We start from the raw sequence: 17,105 nt of genomic DNA, 5'->3' as shown, positions 1-17,105 counted from the left end.
AAAGAGCAGTTGAAAAAATGAGGAGATGGGAACCTGTCCCCATGGAGAACCCATCTCCCAGATGTGCTCCATGCCCTTAACAATGGCCCACTGGGGAAATGGAAACCCTGTGGCTGTGCACAGCTGCACCCAATTTGCACCTACAACCATGGGCAGTGAGACTTGGACTGCCTGGGAAACTGTTCTGGGTGTGATGGCCCCTGGCAGGGCCAGCCCAGAGGCTGCAGGGCTGGACCTTCATGCATTTGAATTAATTAGTATAAATCCAAAGCAAATGAAAGCTATCAATAGTGAGACAGGAATTCAGATTCCTCCAGGACACTTTAGTTTGGTAACTACTTGCTTGGAGCTTGGCCTTGCAAAGTGTTCATGTCATGGCAGGAGGAAAGGAGGAATTGATGCTGAATATAAAGGAGAAAATACAGTAATTCTGTTAAGCAATTGTCAATAAGATTGGATTATTCAACCCCATGACAGGGTAGCACAATTATTGATATTGCAATTTTAAGCACAATTGTGAAAAATGGAGATCCACCTCCAGTCATTACCATTTGTGGAGATAAAGGGTTTGGATCCAGCAGTCCTAACAATGGAGCCAGAGTGTGGGCCCGGAAGCCAAAAGGCCCTCCTGAGGCAGCTGAAGGAGCAGCTCCTAGGAAATACAACATTGAATCCTGAAACCTGGGCAGGAACAATGGGAATATGTCCCTGCAGCCAAGTGTTCTGTGTGAGAACAAGGAGATATTACAGGATACTATTTTACACATCCTGCCAGACCAAATCTCCTTGTTTGGCCCAATGGCCCCTTTGGAAAATGCTCTGATCCACGGGGCTCCATGTGGAGGCTGCTGTGACACCAAGGGACTTGCACACAAATTCCATCCAGGAGCCTGGGTGCCCTCAGGGACTGGGACCCGGCCCCCTTCCAGCCAAAGGGGAAAGGGCCCCACCAAGCCTTGTTAGCCACAGACAACATGGTAAAGCTGAACAGCAAAGAACTTTGGAGGCATTGTTCTGGAATTGAAAAGGCTCCATCTCCATGGACAACAGAATTATTGTTCCTAACTCGAATGACATTGAGAAAAAAGAACGAAGAACTATGTCACTAAAGTACTATTGATGTCTATAAGTTGTACCTTGATAGTCAGCCAGAATCTTTGTTTGCCACAAACACCTCCAGTGTTTCACCAAGGGATTAGTCATCAAAATTTACTGATTAGTTCTGAAAATTTCAAGATCAGGGTAGCCAAAGTACTCCATGTCAGTAATTGCTGGGTATGTTCTCAGCTGAAGTTGGGAGGAATGGGGCTCCCTTGGAGGGCTCACCCTGTGGGCTGGCCAGAACTCAGTCCATGGGCTCTGACTCGTAACTGTCAATGAAGGGACAGTTCAAGAAAACACAGGAATACAATGATCCGTTTGACAGGACTCACTAAGATTTCCCTTCAGGAGAAACCGAAGCCTGTTCTAGTTACAGAGGCCACAGTGTGAGAGGATTTCTGTGCTTCACCATCACTCCCCATGTCAGTAGAGCTTGGGCTGCTGGAGCTGGTCACTGTCAGTGTTACCCCACTCCTGGCTGCAGGGCCACCATTTTGGGTCCTTTGGCAACAACCACAAGGAAGAGTTGGAGCCCAGAGAACATTTTCCCCCCAAAGGAGTGCCTTGGGTTTCAGAAAGCAAAAGATTCTGGTTCATCCTGTGCCCCATGTGTGCTGCCCCGTACTGTGGAGTTGACTGGATGGATTATTAGAAGAAGTAGCACATAATGCTGTTAAAATGTCCAATAAGCACATCCTATGGGCTCCAACAAACACAAATGGGGACTCTACAGAACCACATGGCCTTGGATTATCTGCTTGCTGGCCAAGGAGGAGCCTGGGCTGTCATGGGACAGGAATGTTGCACTGCTGCCAGTGATGGGTTTGAAGGCCAACAGTCAGCAATCACCTTGACAGAAGGAGAAGGAGAAGAGTGGCAGAAAGAAGAAAATTCTTGGTGGGATTAGCTTCATGGCTGCCAAATTGGAGGCTGCTGTGAAATGCATTTGTGGCAGTGTCTGTCATCATTGCAGTGTGTGCACTTGGTGTGCACTCTAACATTCCACGTTAGAGTTGTTGTGATGCTTTGTGCTGGGAGGTGGAGTATTGAGACTTGTCTTAAAAGAGACAGTCTCAAGAAAAGAGAGCATTTGATAAATAACAGAATAACAGCAACTCTTTAGGCATGTTTGAAAAGGAACGTGAATAGCTCTGAGTAATGAAATTTAACAGCACTTAATTGAAGCACAAGGGGAGATGTGTTTATGCCTAATATCTAAATCTCAACTGTGCTATTGAAAGAATGGTTATGAAGGTTGTGGTTCATTGTAGGTCTCAGGACCCATCCAAGTAGCAAGGCCTGAACAGGCTGGGATCAAGCCCTGAACAGGCCTGGAGGCAAAGTTCATCTCCAGATGAACCTTCCAACCAAATGTTATATTTGTATCCACTCCCTAGCAAAGCATTATTAACAACATGATCAGTGGATGTGTTCCTTGATAAAACATGGATTTCTCTTTCTGTATTTAGAAACCAGACAAGGCCCCATCTGGCCTTGTTTGGGGGTGAAGGATCAAAGTCAACTCCTTTGGTTCCTCCTTGAGTCCTGGCCAGGCTTTGGGAGAAACCAAACAGGAGAATGAAACCAGATGTTCCCACCCTAGCAGTGATGTCAGTTTGTTTGTTTGACAGTGTAAAAGCTGTGTCCTCTCACAGCGGGCTTGGAGGCTCCTTGCCTGCAAAAGTGGAGGCACCTGCAGGAATTCCCAGTGTCTGGGAGTGGCTCTGCAGTCCTTGTCTGCCCCAGCTGATGTGTGGATCTGGGTGATGGTAAAGTCTGAGGGTAACTGGTGATGGATCTTTCTTTAATCACTGCAGGCAATCTTTGGTAGTAATGACTGGATGGATTGCTGAGGTTCTTTTGTAATTCTTTGCTAATGATTATGTGCTTTGCTGAGCTTATCCTTTTGTAATTCTTTGCAGCTGTGCATGATATAAATTACAGGATTCCTTAAGTTGGTGTCTGTGTCTTTGGTACTGACCCTGCCCACTGGTGAAACAGGGCCCCCTCTTGCCTAAGAGTTACCTGGGAAGGCAAAAACCCTCACTCCAACATTCTCCCCTTCCTCCTTGTTCCCTGCACTTCATACACTGAGCATGATGTCCTGTGGTCTGGGGTATCCCCGGGGTCAGTTGGGGTCACCTGTCCTGGCTGTGTCCCCTACCAAGCTCCCCCACAGCCCCAGCCCCTGCCCAGGGTGGCTGGAGGAGGGGCAGGACAGGCCTTGGCTCTGTTGCAGCTCAGCAAGAACAAAACCATCTCTGTGTGCTCAGCCCTGTGCTCAGCACCCGGCCCAGCCGTGTCTCAGTGCCAGTGTCTGTGCCCTCAGTCCCTGCCAGGGCTTTCCATGGCAGGGGCCAGGACAGGTGACCCAGGTGTCACCCCCAGTGAGGGCTGCCATGGAAACAGTGCCAGCACTGCCCCTTTCTGTCTGGCTGAGCTGGCCTTTGGCCCTGGCAGTGCCCTTTGCTGCTGGTTCCTGGTGCCTGAGCGGCCAGCGCGGCACAGGGCAGGTGGCCATGGCACAAGCCCCCAGCCAGGGATCCCCTCTGGCTCTGGGCAGTGACAGCAGCCCTGAGCAAGGGGCTGGTGCGCTGGGGTCGGTGCAGTGTCCATCCAACAGTGTTTTGCAATGGCCCAGTGCAGACTGGGATGATGATCCACCCTCCCAGCTGGCCCAGGGCAGCTCTGCAGTGCCCTTCCTCACAGCCTGTCTGCACAGAAGCACTTGCTGGGTGCTCTGCATTTCCCTTCCCTCACTCTTGGGTCTCTCCCACACCTCCCAACTCGGAGCTTTCAGCTGCAAGGAGTTCAAAGCTGGTCTGTCCGTCAGGAATTGGTCTAATTCTGCCCTGAGCAAACTCTGGATTTGTGTTTATTGCAGAACTTCCTGTGTGTCTAAAATATTCCTTTCAGGGTTCTGCCTTAGGGAAGGGGAACCTCCTTGGTGGCAGCTTGGGCTTGGCACACACTTGTGGAGGATGTCTGTTTTCAGTGGGTAAACTCAGGAGTTTTAGATTGGTTCAAAATACAATAGAAGATGACCCCTCTTTGGCTGTGTCCAGCCAGTTCTCTGAGCAAAGCAGGTACCTGGTGACTGAGGAGAGACAAAATGGGCTTGGGGAATGTGGAGCAAGGTTGTCCACACTGCGTCAGAGCTCATGGCACGGCTTCTCTGAGCAGGCCAGTCAATCTCACAAGAGACCCAGGATCAATTTCAATCAGTGAATGCTGCAATCACCTCTTCTGTAAAGAGAAAAATGCACCTATTAAAATAGCAATTTGGATTTTATGGAAGTTTTTAAAATATTTCTCCATAATTAGACAAAAAGACCCACTTAATGAACTGCCCCAGAGCAGAGGGAAATCAAGGCAGAGCCATGGTTGGCCAGGACTTTCCTGTTCCTAATGAGCCCCATGGTGCATTTGGAGCTGAGGCCTGGAACCTCAGGGCCTGAGAGGAGAGTGCACAAACCTTTCCAGGAGTCAAAGTCAGACAAAAAATCCGAAGTGTCTCAAAGCATGAATGGGTCCTACTGAGGTCCACCCCCAACACAGGCTCCTCATGGACTCCTTGGAGGACAGAATTGGAGGCCAGGATGGCACAAAAACCCTCTCAGACACTCATTGTGAGAAAGGAAATTCAAAAGTACCCTTAAAAACCTTGAGTATCTCAAAGCATTAATGAGCCCTACTGAGTGTCCATACAGAGCTTTCAAGGGACTTGTTAAAGCAGATAATTGGGGCCATGCTTGCACAAACCTCTCACAGAGTCTGTATCAAAAGGGAAACACCAAGTACCTTCAAATAACTGAAGTATCTTGAAGCATTAATGAGCCCCACTGAGTGTTGTTACTGACAAAGCCTCTCCAGGGACTAATTACAGCAGATAATTGGAGGCCATGATTGCACAAACCTCTCAGAGAGTCCAAGGCAAAAGCAAAACCCAAAGTCCTTTGAAAAACCTGCAGTCCCTGGGAGCATTCAGGTGCCCCCAGGGCCATTGCTGAGCAAGGCTCCCCAGGGACTCCTTCCAGCAGATCCTTGAGGTCACTGGGATGTGGGCTAGGGAGGGATGCTGAGGGCAGAACAAGGGGCTGACAGTGCCCAGCCTGGCTGGGGCTGTGCCAGGAGGCCCCAGGGCCTCAGGACAAGGTGTCTCCTCCCAGCCCTTGGTGGCACAGACCCTGCTGCTGTGCCCCAGGGCACCAAGACTTGGCTTCTCTTTGTCCCCACCTGTCATCAGTGCCTCCAGTTCTCTGCTCTGCCTGGGGCCTGGGGACACTTTCTCAGTTGTGTCCCTCAGTGGGACCCATTAAAAGTCCAAGAAACTTTGGAGTGTGATTCTGCCTTGGAGTTCTGGAGAGGTTTCTTCAGCTGCCTCTCAGGGACTGATGTTCAGGGCCTGAGCACAAAGCCCCAGAGGGTCATTAAAGTCCTGCTGCTGTGTCTGTGCTGCTGAGCTGGGCTGGGCTCCTGGCACAGAGGCAGCTCCTGGTAAGCAAGAAGAGCTTCAAAAGCACATTTCTCTTGATGAGCAGCTCTTGTGGCAGCCCAGCAGGGCTGGGGCACTGCCTGCAGCCAGCCCGGGCACAGCCCAGAGGCACAGAGAGCTTCAATCAGTCAGGGCTGGGAAGGTGCTGAGAAGTGCCTGGGGCAGAATCACTGCCAGCCCTTGGCACAGGAACCTCTGGCTGCAGGACAATGCAGCTGCAGCTCCTGGAGTGATCTCCTAAAGCTGAAACATCCCAATGCCTGCAGACTCTGTGAGTACATTCTGTGATTCTCTCTTGTGCAGAGCAGCCAGGGATGCCCAGGGCTGTCCTGCAGAGCAGGCTCCTGCAGCCCAGGGCGCTGTGCTGGGGCAGGGACTCTGCTGCCTGCCAGGGACAGCTCTCAGCCGGCCCGGGGAGCTGCTCCCAGCACTGGGGAGAAGCTGTGGAGGGAAGGAGCCACCCTGAGCAGGGCAGGTGCTGCTGCTGAGAGGGGCTGGGTGGGGCAGGGCTGCTCCCAGCTCCACACCAGCCTGGGCACAGCTCCGGGGGACACTGCCCAAGGAAGGTAAGCCTGGCATTGCTGGAAAGCTCAGGAGCTTTCCTTTTCCTGCTTGGAGAAGGATGGGAAAGTTGGGGTAAGGAGAAAAAGATTTTTTATTTTGATACATTTTCATATATTCATAGCTCTGAAAATTACTATTATATAGTTTTAAAATTATAATCCTTACATAACTCTATTGAACTCTTTATTAAGTCAATTAAACAACTATTACATACTTCTTTAACTATAATCCATAATTAACTCTAGTACATTTCCTTACCTTTCTCCTAGAATTTAGAACAATAAGCTGACTGTATAAATACATTCCTGATACTGTATAGTCTTATTATCAGGAAGAGGACCTACTAGAAGAACATTTTGGTTTTTGACCAGAATGTGAGCAGTCACAACAAAAAGTGATGGCAAAGAAACCCTTGGACCAACTCCTATGAGTTGAGCAACTGTGTGTAACTGGGGAAACAGAATCTCCTATTGGATGTTTCTGTTAAACATCCTAATTAATCCACCTTAATGAACTGTTGAAATCAGTTGTGCCCAATCCCCACTTGGACACCTGAAATCTTCCAATAAATGTCTGGTTTTTTCCTTTACTGTTCTAAACACCTTTGCAAGAGTTTTTTTTCTCTTCTGATTAGAGACAACAGGGGAATGAGAGAAGGAGACCAGGAATTGTAATTCCAGAATCACAAAACATTCTGAGTTGAATGGGACACACAGGATCATCAAAGCAGTGTTTGAACATTTACAGAGACTCCCGAACTGTAACTTTGGCTGGTCAGTCTCTCTGCTGGGAGCCTCCCAAACGGCCCTCAGCCCTGGACAGCAGCAGCATCACCTCTGCAGGGCCCAGCAGGGCTCTCCTGAGCTGCCCTTGCCCACCTGCACACACAGCCTGCCCCAGCCAGGGCCCTGCACACAGGCAGGTTTCTGTAGGGCCGGGGCCAGGGCACACAGGGTGGGATGGGCTCTGTGAGCGCTGGCAGGGACAAGGCTCCTCTCAGGAGGGAATGTCCAGGCCCAGGGAGATGCTCAGGCAAGGAGAGGGGGCTGAAGAGAGCAGTGCTGGGGCAGGAGGGCACTGTTGGTGTGTGGGAGGTGCCGGGCACAGCTGGGCACAGGGAGCACTGTCCTGAGTGCCCGGCTGTCTCTGCCCTGCCCTCTCAGGCACAGCACCACAACATCTTCTCTTGTTTCTGCCTTGCCCTGATATTGTCACTGTTATCTGCTGCTCTCAGGGAGGCTCTGGCATTTGCAGCAGCTGAGTCAGGCACTGCCCTTGGCATTCCTGCCAGGCAGGGCTGTCCATGGGAATGGGGTGTCCAAGCTTCCCTGGGACCTGTGGGGCTGTGGGCAGAGCAGTCCATGGGAAAGGGGAATGAGCTGAGCCCCCTCCCTGAGATCCCATCATGGGCACAGCCGGGGATCTCCTTGCTGTGCCCTTCCAAGCTCTGAGCTGCCCTCCTGGGTGCAAATCTGTGCCAGAGGCCCTGGAAGTTCCCTGAATGTCCCACGGGGAAGGGCAGAGCTGCCACAGCTGAGGAAATGCTGCTGGGTTTGCTAAGGGAGCCGTGAGTGTCCTTGGCAAAAGGGGGTGCTGAGACCTTGCCCAGAGATCTTTAGGGAGGCTGAAACATTCAGGGATCCCTCTGCTCTGGGCAGGGTCTGGTTTATCCCAGGCTGACCCAGGATTGTGACTGTGCTCTGATTGCAGCCAAAGGTGCAAAGCCAGGGCAGTTGGGAACAAGCCCATCCAGCCCCTCACCTTCCCTCAGCCTCTCCCATCCCTCAGTGGCAAACTCTCAGTGCAACAGAAATGCTGGGGATTTCTGACCTCAGAGAGCCAGGAATGATGTGTGGGTAGGAAAACAATTCCTTATAGCAACTCCTGACATCTATTTCCTTTAGAACTGTGAGCGCAGATGCAACCAAGCCTTTCTGCATTAGGAGAGATTTCCCTGATAAATCCTGAATATCCAGCCTTGTCCATCTGACACATGGCCACAAACTGAGGGCAGTGGGGCAGGGAAGGCTCCTCCAGAGCCCCCACACACAGCCCTGGCTGTTCCTGGCACACTCAGCTAGCACAACTGGAGCTCAGGCAGGGACGTGGGGGAAGGTTTTCCCTGAGCAGGAACAAGGGTGGGTGAGTCCCAGCGAGGCAGGCTACAGGGGATGGTCCAGGACTGGCTCGGAGCAGCCTCTCCTGACTTGTCACTGTCCTTTCTCCATGAACAGGTCCCTACGTGCAGCCCCAGGAAATGTCCAACAGCAGCTCCATCAGCCACTTCCTCCTGCTGGCATTGGCAGACACGCGGCAGCTGCAGCTCCTGCACTTCTGCCTCTTGCTGGGCATCTCCCTGGCTGCCCTCCTGGCCAACGGCCTCATCATCAGCGCCGTAGCCTGCGGCCAGCACCTGCACACGCCCATGTTCTTCTTCCTGCTCAACCTGGCCCTCAGCGACCTGGGCTCCATCTGCACCACTGTCCCCAAAGCCATGCACAATTCCCTCTGGGATACCACGACCATCTCCTACACAGGATGTGCTGCACAGGTTTTTCTGATTATCTTCTTCCCTGGAGCAGAGTTTTGCCTCCTGACCATCATGTGCTACGACCGCTACGTGTCCATCTGCAAACCCCTGCACTACGGGACCCTCCTGGGCAGCAGAGCTTGTGCCCACATGGCAGCAGCTGCCTGGGCCAGTGCCTTTCTCAATGCTCTCATGCACACAGCCAATACATTTTCCCTGCCCCTGTGCCATGGCAATGCCCTGGGCCAGTTCTTCTGTGAAATCCCCCCCATCCTCAAGCTCTCCTGCTCAAATTCCTACCTCAGGGAACTTGGGCTTATTGTGTTCTCCCTCTGTTTAGCATTTGGTTGTTTTGTGTTCATTGTTTTCTCCTATGTGCAGATCTTCAGGGCTGTGCTGAGGATCCCCTCTGAGCAGGGACGGCACAAAGCCTTTTCCACCTGCCTCCCTCACCTGGCTGTGGTCTCTCTGTTTATCAGCACTGCCTCATTTACCTACCTGAAGCCCCCCTCCATCTCCTCCCCATCCCTGGATCTGTCAGTGTCAGTCCTGTACTCGATGGTGCCTCCAGCCCTGAACCCCCTCATCTACAGCCTGAGGAACCAGGAGCTCAAGGCTGCCCTGAGGAAAATGATGACTGTATCTTTTCAGAAACATTAAACTTTTCTGTTCCAGAACCTTGTGAATGTAACTTTTTTAAATCTTGGCCTTTTTTTCCTATTTGTCCATTTTGTCACTGGGCCCTTTTCTTATTATTTTTCTGGTGTTATAATGTTTTGTATAAGATACTGCAGTACTACTCTGAGCATTTCTACATGAACTTCTACTGCTCTTTTGTAACACAAAGGCTTTTAGGTGGCTTGTTCCCTCAGCATTTAAATAAAAACAAGTGGCTGTCCTGACCTGTGTGTCTAAGGCATTTCCACAGCCCTTCTCTGCCTCTGCAGGGGCAGTGCCTGTGAGCAGAGGTGGAGGGAAGGGGCTCCCAGCACAGCAGCATGGCCAGGGACAATGGCCCTGCCTCTTTCCACATCTGCTCCTCCCAGCTCCACACTCCCCTTCCCAGCCCTGCTGTGGGTGCAAGGCTGGAGTGCTCTGGCAGCTTGGTCACTGTCCTGCTGCGTGTCCGTGCTGTGCCCTCAGGCAGGGACAGGCCATGGGCACTGCTGGGACACAGCTGGGCTCCAGCACAGCAGCTCCACCAGCAAAGGGCAACTCCTGAGGGCAGGGCAGGAAGGCTTTGCTCCCCTCCAGAGTCACTCTCAGGACTCTCAAGAGGCTCCTTGTGTTCCTTGTTCTCCCAGGGCTCAGTGGGATGAGATCAGGGTCTCACTGGGGCCTTCAGAGGACTCAGGTCTGGGTCAGGTTTTGCTTGTTGGTGGCCAGTGCCCATCAGATGGTGAATGGTCTGAGCTGAACCTTCCTGGGGCCCTGCAGCTTGTGCCAGGGCTGATGGCAGGGCAAGGTTTGTCTGGAGGGCCTTGGGAGCTGCCAGGAGAACACAGGGGACCTGCAGGGACAGTGTGTGCCAGGGACCAGCAGGGAGTGGAGCTCACTGGGCAGAGGCCTGGCCAGGCTGGGCTCACCCCAAGATCAAGGACTGAATGTCTGCTGTGAGCCAGGAGAGCTCTGCAGCCCAGGGACACAGCAGGCCCAGGGAAAGGAGTCTGGGCACTGCCTGCTCTGACCCTCAGGGAACTCCCCCAGGAGGATCCAGTGCAGCCCCAAGCTCCTCTGGCAGCCCTGGCACAAGGCAGGCACCTCTGAGCCCCCTCCATGCTCCGCAGAGCCTGTGTGGGAGGGGGTGAGTGCAGGGAGCACCATCAGCTGCCTCTGTGTGCCAGGCTGAGCAGCAGAGCCCAACAGAGGCAGCCCAGGGCCCTGGGCAGCACAGCCCCCGTGCTCTGCAGAGCAGCAGCCCCAGCTCGGGGCTCTGGGCAGCAGGGCAGGGGCTGCAGCAATGGCTGCTGGGGCCAGCACAGACGTGTTCCCCTGGGAAAGGCTCTGGGGGCAGCTGGCATGGGCCAGGAGCAGAGCAGGAGCCCGTGGGTGTGCAGAGGAGCCCTGGCAAGAGGCTGGCCTGTCCCTGGGCCAGCAGGAGCTGCCTGAGGAGCCCCGGGGCCAACTCTGCTGCTGGGCTGGGCAGCGGGGCTGGCCCTGGGGCTGCAGGAGCTGCCCGAGCTGAGCATCTGCTGAGCATTGCAGACCCAGAGTGGCTGTCCCTGACCTCCAGTGCCTGCAGTTCCTGCTGCAGGGCCAGACCTGACTCTGCTGCTCTGCTGGGCTGGGGCAGGGGCAGGGAAAAGCTGCACTGGGCAGTGCCAGGGAGAGGAAAACAATGGGGCCTCCTCCATATGGGCCCCTACAGTGCCAGAATGGCCTCCATGGTTCCATTAAGCCCCAGAGTGTCACAATGGCCCTTTGGTTCCAGTAAGCCCCACAGGGTCACCATGGTCTCCTGGTTACAGGAGGCCCTGTAGTGTCACAAGGGCCTCTTTGGTTCTGTGGAGCCCACAGGGTCAGTTTTACCAGTGGGCAGGGTCAGCACCAAAGACACAGACACCAACTGAAGGAATTGTGTAGTTTATATAAGGTAAATCTGCAAAAAATTACAAAAGGAGCAGCTCAGCAATGCACTCAACCATCACCACCAAAGCTTGCAGCGGTGATTAAGATCCAGCACCAGTTCCCCTCAGCCTTTAACATCCCCCAGATCCACACAGCAGCAGGGGAAGCTGTCCCAGCCAAGGGCTGCAGAGCCACTCCTGGACACTGGGAATTCCTGCAGCTGCCTCCAGCCACATGTGAGGCTCCAACCTCGCTGTGAGAGGGCCCAGCTCTGACAGTGCTGAATGAACAAACTGACAGCACTTCCAGTGTGGGAACATCTGGTTTCATCCTCCTCTTGGGTTCCTCCCAAAGCCTGGCCAGGGCCCAAGGAGGAACCAAAGGAGGTGACTTTGATCCTTCAGCCCCCGAACAAGGCCAGATGGGGCCTTGTCTGTTTTTTAAATACAGAAAGGTAAATCCATGTTTCACCAATGAACACATACAGAGATCATATTCCTCAGAGTGATACATTAATGAGTAGATACAAATATAAGATTTGGTGGCAAAGTTTATCTAGAGCTGAACTTTGGCTCAGGGCCTGGTGTTCAGGCCTCAGTCAGAGCCTGGTGCTGAGGCCTCAGGACTTCAATTTGTCCTTTAACCTGTAGAGGAACTACAATTCATAACAATTCTTTCAATAACACAGTTTAGATTTAGGTATTAGTCATAAAGGCATTGCCTCTTGTTCTTTATTTAAGTGCTGTTCAGTACTCAGAGCTATAATTCACATTCCTTTTAAAACAGCCCTAATTAATTGCTATTCCCTGTTATTTTATCAAATGTCCCTTTTTTCTTGAGACTGTGTCTCTTTTTAGACATGTCTCACTACTCCATTTCCAGCACAGTGTCACAACAACATGGAATCATAACACACCAAGTGCTCACACTGCAGTGATGACAGTGACTGCCACAAATTCATTACACAGCAGCCTCCAATTTGGCAGCCATGAAGCCAATTCCACCAAGAAAAATGTTCTTCTTGCTGCCACTCTTCTACTGCTTTTCCTGTCAAGGTGATTCCTGACTGCTGGCTTTCAAACCCATCAGATAGCACTGCAACATTCCTGTCCCATGAGAGCCCAGGTTCCTCCCTGGCCAGCAAGCAGATAATCCCAGGCTGTGCGGTTCTGTAGAGCCCCATTTGTGTTTGTTGGAGCTCCTGGGATGTGCGATTGGACATTTTAAGTGTATCATTTGCTATTTCTTCTAATAATCTAATATTTCTTCTAATAATCATTACTGTAATATCCACAGGACAGGGCAGTGGACGTGAGGCACAGGGTGAACCAGAATCTTTGGTTTTCTGAGATCAAAAGCACTCCTTGGGTGGAAAATGTTCTCTTGGCCCCAACTCTTCCTTGTGGTTCTTGCTGATGGACCCTCATGGGAGGCATCAGCATTGCCTGGAAACAGGACCCAAACCATCCTTTAGGAAGCTGTTCATGGGCAGTGTCCATACACGCAGCAGCTCCCATTCCCAGTACCAAAGGTCTGATTTCCTATTTCCCACTGGGGGGTGCTGATGGATCCAGGGCTCCTCCCTGGGCCCTCCAAGGGAACCCCATTCCTCCCAACATCATCTAAGAACATTTACAGCAATTAGTTACATTGAGTATTTTGGCTACTTTAACCTTTACATTCTCATAAGAATTTAATGACGAATCCTTGGGGAAACTGTAGAGGTGTTCGTGGCAAACAAAGATTCTGGCTGACTATCAAGATACAATTTACAGACATCAGCAGTACTTCAGTGACACGGTTAATCATTCTTTTTCCTCAGTCTCATTTGGGTTAGAAACAATAATTCTGTTGTCCATGGAGCTGGCACTGTGTTAATTCCAGAATAATGCCCCCAAGTCCTTTGCTGTTCAGCTTTAGCACGGTGTCTGTGGCTAACAAGGCTTGGTGGGGCCCTTTCCCCTTTGGCTGGAAGGGGGCTGGATCCCTGTCCATGAGGGGCACCCAGGCTCCTGGATGGAATTTGTGTGCAAGTCCCTCAGTGTCACAGCAGCCTCCACATGGAGCCCTGTGGATCAGAGCATTTTCCAAAGGGGTCATTGGGGCAAACAGGGAGATTTGTTCTGGCAGGATGTGTAAAACAGTATCCTGTAATATCTCCTTGTTCTCACACTTGGCTGCAGGGACACATTCCCATTGTTCCTGCCCAGGTTTCAGGATTCAAACAGTGCTGTCTTTCCCCAGAGCTGTTCCTTCAGCTGCCTCTGGAGGACCTTTTGGCCTATGGAGCCACACTCTTGCTCCTTTATTAGGACTGGTGGATCCAAACCCTTTATCTACACCAACAGCAGTGATTTGAGACGGATGTCCTTTTTTCCAATTGTTTTAAAAACTGACAATATCAGTAATAGTGCTACTCTGTAGTTGAATAATCCAATTTTGTTCACTGTTTTTAACACAATTCCTTTAATTTTTCCTTGATAATCTGCATTAGTTCCTCCTCCCATCACATGAACACTTTTCAAGGCCAAGCTCCAGTGAGCAGTTATCAAACCAAAGTGTCCTGGAGGAATCTGAATTACTGTTTTGGTATTTATAACTCTCATTTGCTTCTGATTTATGGCATGAAGGTCCAGCCCTGCAGCCTCTGGGCTGGCCCTGCCAGGGGCCATCACACCCACAACAATTTCCCAGGCAGTCCAAGCCTCACTGCCCATGGTTGTAGTTGCAAATTGGGTGCAGCTGTGCACAGCCAGGGGGTTTCCATTTCCCCAGTGGGCCATTGTTAAGGGTATGGAGCACATCTGGGAGATGGGTTCTCCATGGGGACAGGTTCCCATCTCCTCATTTTGTCAACTGCTCTTTTAATAACCCCTTCACCCATTCAACCAATCCTGCAGCTTGTGGATTGTCTGGGGAATTAAAAACCCAGCAGACTTAATAATTGTATTTTTGTATTTTTCACACTAACAGACAAAGCATTCCCCATCACAGTATCAGCAAATCCTATAAAAATAGCCAGATTCATCCCTTCCTCCTTTATCTCTCAAAGTTTAGCACTGACAGCTGGGTCTTGGCTAGTCATTTTCTGTAGGGTATTTAGTGTTACAGTGAGCAACCAAAGCTGACATATTACGAGTGTCAGCCTTATTTCACAGTATCCATTTTTAATTATACAGATATAAATATAAATTTTTGTGTTATATTTATTACTAGTATTAGTATTACTATTAGTATTACTATTAGTATTACTAGTATCACTTGCACAAGTGAACCTGAGCTCAAGATTAAAATCTTCTACTGTTGTTCTATGTGGGAGTGTTCCAACAACAATTTTCCTTTTGTTGGTGCTGTTTCCAATCTGCTGTTAACAAAATCCATCCTCATCTGCCCAAGCCCACAAGTTCTTTTCCTTTCCCATATGCAATTTTTGGATTCATTTTAAGACATCCAGGAGTTCATCCTCTTTTAACCAACTGCTCCACTGCTCACACGGTGCCCGGACCTCAGCCCACTCCAGAGCCAGCCAACTCCAGGGAATGGCTTCCCATCTGGGAATTTCTGATGGCACTGATCCCTCACATTTACATTTAACAAGAGACATTTTGCTGTGATCTGGCCCGACTGTGCCAGTTTTGTTTTACCAGTGGGCAGGATCAGCACCAAGGACACAAAGTCCAACGGAAAGAATCAGTGTCATTTACTGCAGCTCAAAGTAGCAAAGGATCACAAAAGGAGCACCTCAGCAATGCACCCAACCATCAGCACCAAATATTGCAGCAGTGATTAAGAAAGATCCAGCATCATTTACCCTCAGGCTTCACCATCTCCCAGATCCACACAGCAGCTGGGGGAAGCTGTCCCAGCCAAGGGCTGCAGAGCCACTCCTGGACACTGGGAATTCCTGCAGGTGCCTCCAGCCACAGGTGAGGCTCCAACCCCGCTGTGAGAGGGCCCAGCTCTGACAGTGCTGAATGAACAAACTGACAGCACTTCAAGTGTGGGAACATCTGGTTTCATCCTCCTCTTGGGTTCCTCCCAAAGCCTGGCCAGGGCCTCAGGAGGAACCAAGGGAGGTGACTTTGATCCTTCAGCCCCAAACAAGGCCAGATGTCAGATTTCATGGCCTTGTCTGGCTTGCAAATACAAAAAGATCAATACATGTGTCACTAAGGAGTGGCTACATCTATCACAGTGCCCAAAGACCATGCACATTTCATCAGTGAACAGATACAAAGATAACCTTTGGTTGGAAGGTTCATCCAGAAGTCACCTTTGGCTCAGGGCCTGCTGTTCAGGCCTCACTCAGGGCTGTTGTCCAGGCCTTGGCACCTCAGGGACGTGGTTTAGTGCTGGGTTTGGCACTGCTGGGTGAACAGCTGGGCTGGATGAGCTCAGAGGTCTTTTCCAACAGAAATGATGCTGTGATTCCATTATTATATCCGCTGCATTCAGCTAGGTCTATTTGAGCAGCATTACTTTGCTCCAAAAGTTCCCTCTTGCTCAGCTCTTGTGGCCTGAGGCTTCAGCTCCTTCAGCTCCTGGTGCTAAGCTGCTCATGCTGAACGAGATGACTTGGAGAGAAGAGCACAGTCCATCCAATTCCTTCTGGGACACAGAGAGGGGAGGGTGTGGAAACAGGAGCATTGTTTGCTGTGGCCTCCTCTCTGCCCTTCATGCCTTTCAGCGCTTTGAACCAGCCAAGAGCTTTCTCCAAGAGTGCAATGGAGCAGCTGTTCCTGCTCCCAGGTCTGGCTCTCTCCAGTCTCTGACCTTGCCTGCTTTTGTCCCTCTTGCTGTGCCCTCTGTTCCCCCAGGGCTCAGTGGCTGCTGCCCAGGACTGTGGGACTGACACAGATCCAGTAGTCGAGACCCTCCTTGCTGTGGCCTTGGAGCTGCCTGGGCACAGCAGCCTTTTCCATCTGGAAGCTCCTCATGGACAGGGAGTCCCCAGCTCCGTTCCTTGCACAACCTCCAGGAGCCCAGGGCTGCCATCTCAAGTCCCTGCTGGCACTGGGGGCTCCCAGGTGCCTCAGGCTGCTGTGACACCGCTGCACACGGCAGGGAAGAGTGGCAGGGGCTGTGATGAAAGTCAGCTCCATGTGCTGCTGCTGCTGTGGGGTCATTTGTCCAGCCGTGCCCCAGAGTCAGGGATCAGATCCAGGCCCTGCTGCGGCTCCCTCGGGATCAGCCCCAGTTTGGGTGTTGCTGTCAGGGCCAGCAGGAGCGGTGGCTGGAGCAGCAGGTGCTGACAGTGCCCCAAGCCCCGGGGCTGGAGGGGTCCCTGGGCTGGGCTGGGAGGGAGCTGCCCCTTGTTCTCCCTCTGCCCCAGGCAAAACTGGGCCGGGCACAAGTGGGGCAGCACAGCCACCAGGGAGCCTGCGAGTCTCTTCCAGCCCTGGCTGCTCAGAGTTTGGGCCTTGGAGCCTCAGGTGGCCAAAGGCAGCTGCTCCTGGTGCCTCTGTGTGCCCCTGTGTTCAGCAGTGCTGCTCCATCAGTCTGTGCCCAGCAGTGGGGAAAAGCCTCAGCCCTGCAGGGCCAGGAGCTGCCGGGCTCTGCCTGAGCAGCTCAGCCAGCAGGAAGGGAGCTGCTCCACATGGGAACCAGGAGCAAAGGGCTGCAGCACCTCGTGCTGGGGCAGAGCCCAGATTCTGAGAGGGAATAACAGAGTTATTCATGTGCATTGGTGCATCAGCACTGCAGGTGCTGTGCCTGCAAACACAAGGTTTGAGATCTGCAAAAGAATTCTGCAGCACTTGACTGGATCAGGATGTCAGCAGTGCTGAACTCCAGCACAGTCCAAATGAAACACTTCACACCTCTGCTCATATCTCCTAGCTTTTTTTC

General features: G+C 51.7%; 2 protein-coding genes across 2 annotated transcripts in view; both read left to right on the top strand.

Moving 5' to 3' along the window:
* The window catches only part of LOC135306179 (zinc finger protein 850-like), a gene marked incomplete at its 5' end in the record, with an annotated part of 412,436 nt that overhangs the window by 87,464 nt on the left and 307,867 nt on the right, over positions 1–17,105 (top strand). The window lies entirely within an intron of this gene.
* On the top strand, positions 8,763–9,391 carry LOC135305963 (olfactory receptor 14J1-like). Its single transcript, XM_064429540.1, has one exon. It carries the CDS (start codon positions 8,763–8,765, stop codon positions 9,348–9,350), a length of 588 nt encoding a protein of 195 aa, XP_064285610.1. The 3' UTR covers positions 9,351–9,391.

Source organism: Passer domesticus, chromosome 8, assembly GCF_036417665.1.
Source record: "Passer domesticus isolate bPasDom1 chromosome 8, bPasDom1.hap1, whole genome shotgun sequence".
NCBI classification, from domain to species: Eukaryota; Metazoa; Chordata; class Aves; order Passeriformes; family Passeridae; genus Passer; species Passer domesticus.
Note: the sequence above shows the minus strand (reverse complement) of the source record. Positions and strands in the feature narration are given on the sequence as shown.

Coding starts and splice junctions, on each gene's coding strand:
- LOC135305963 (XM_064429540.1), top strand. CDS start 8,763: ATGTGCTACGACCGCTACGTGTCCATCTGCAAACCCCTGCACTACGGG.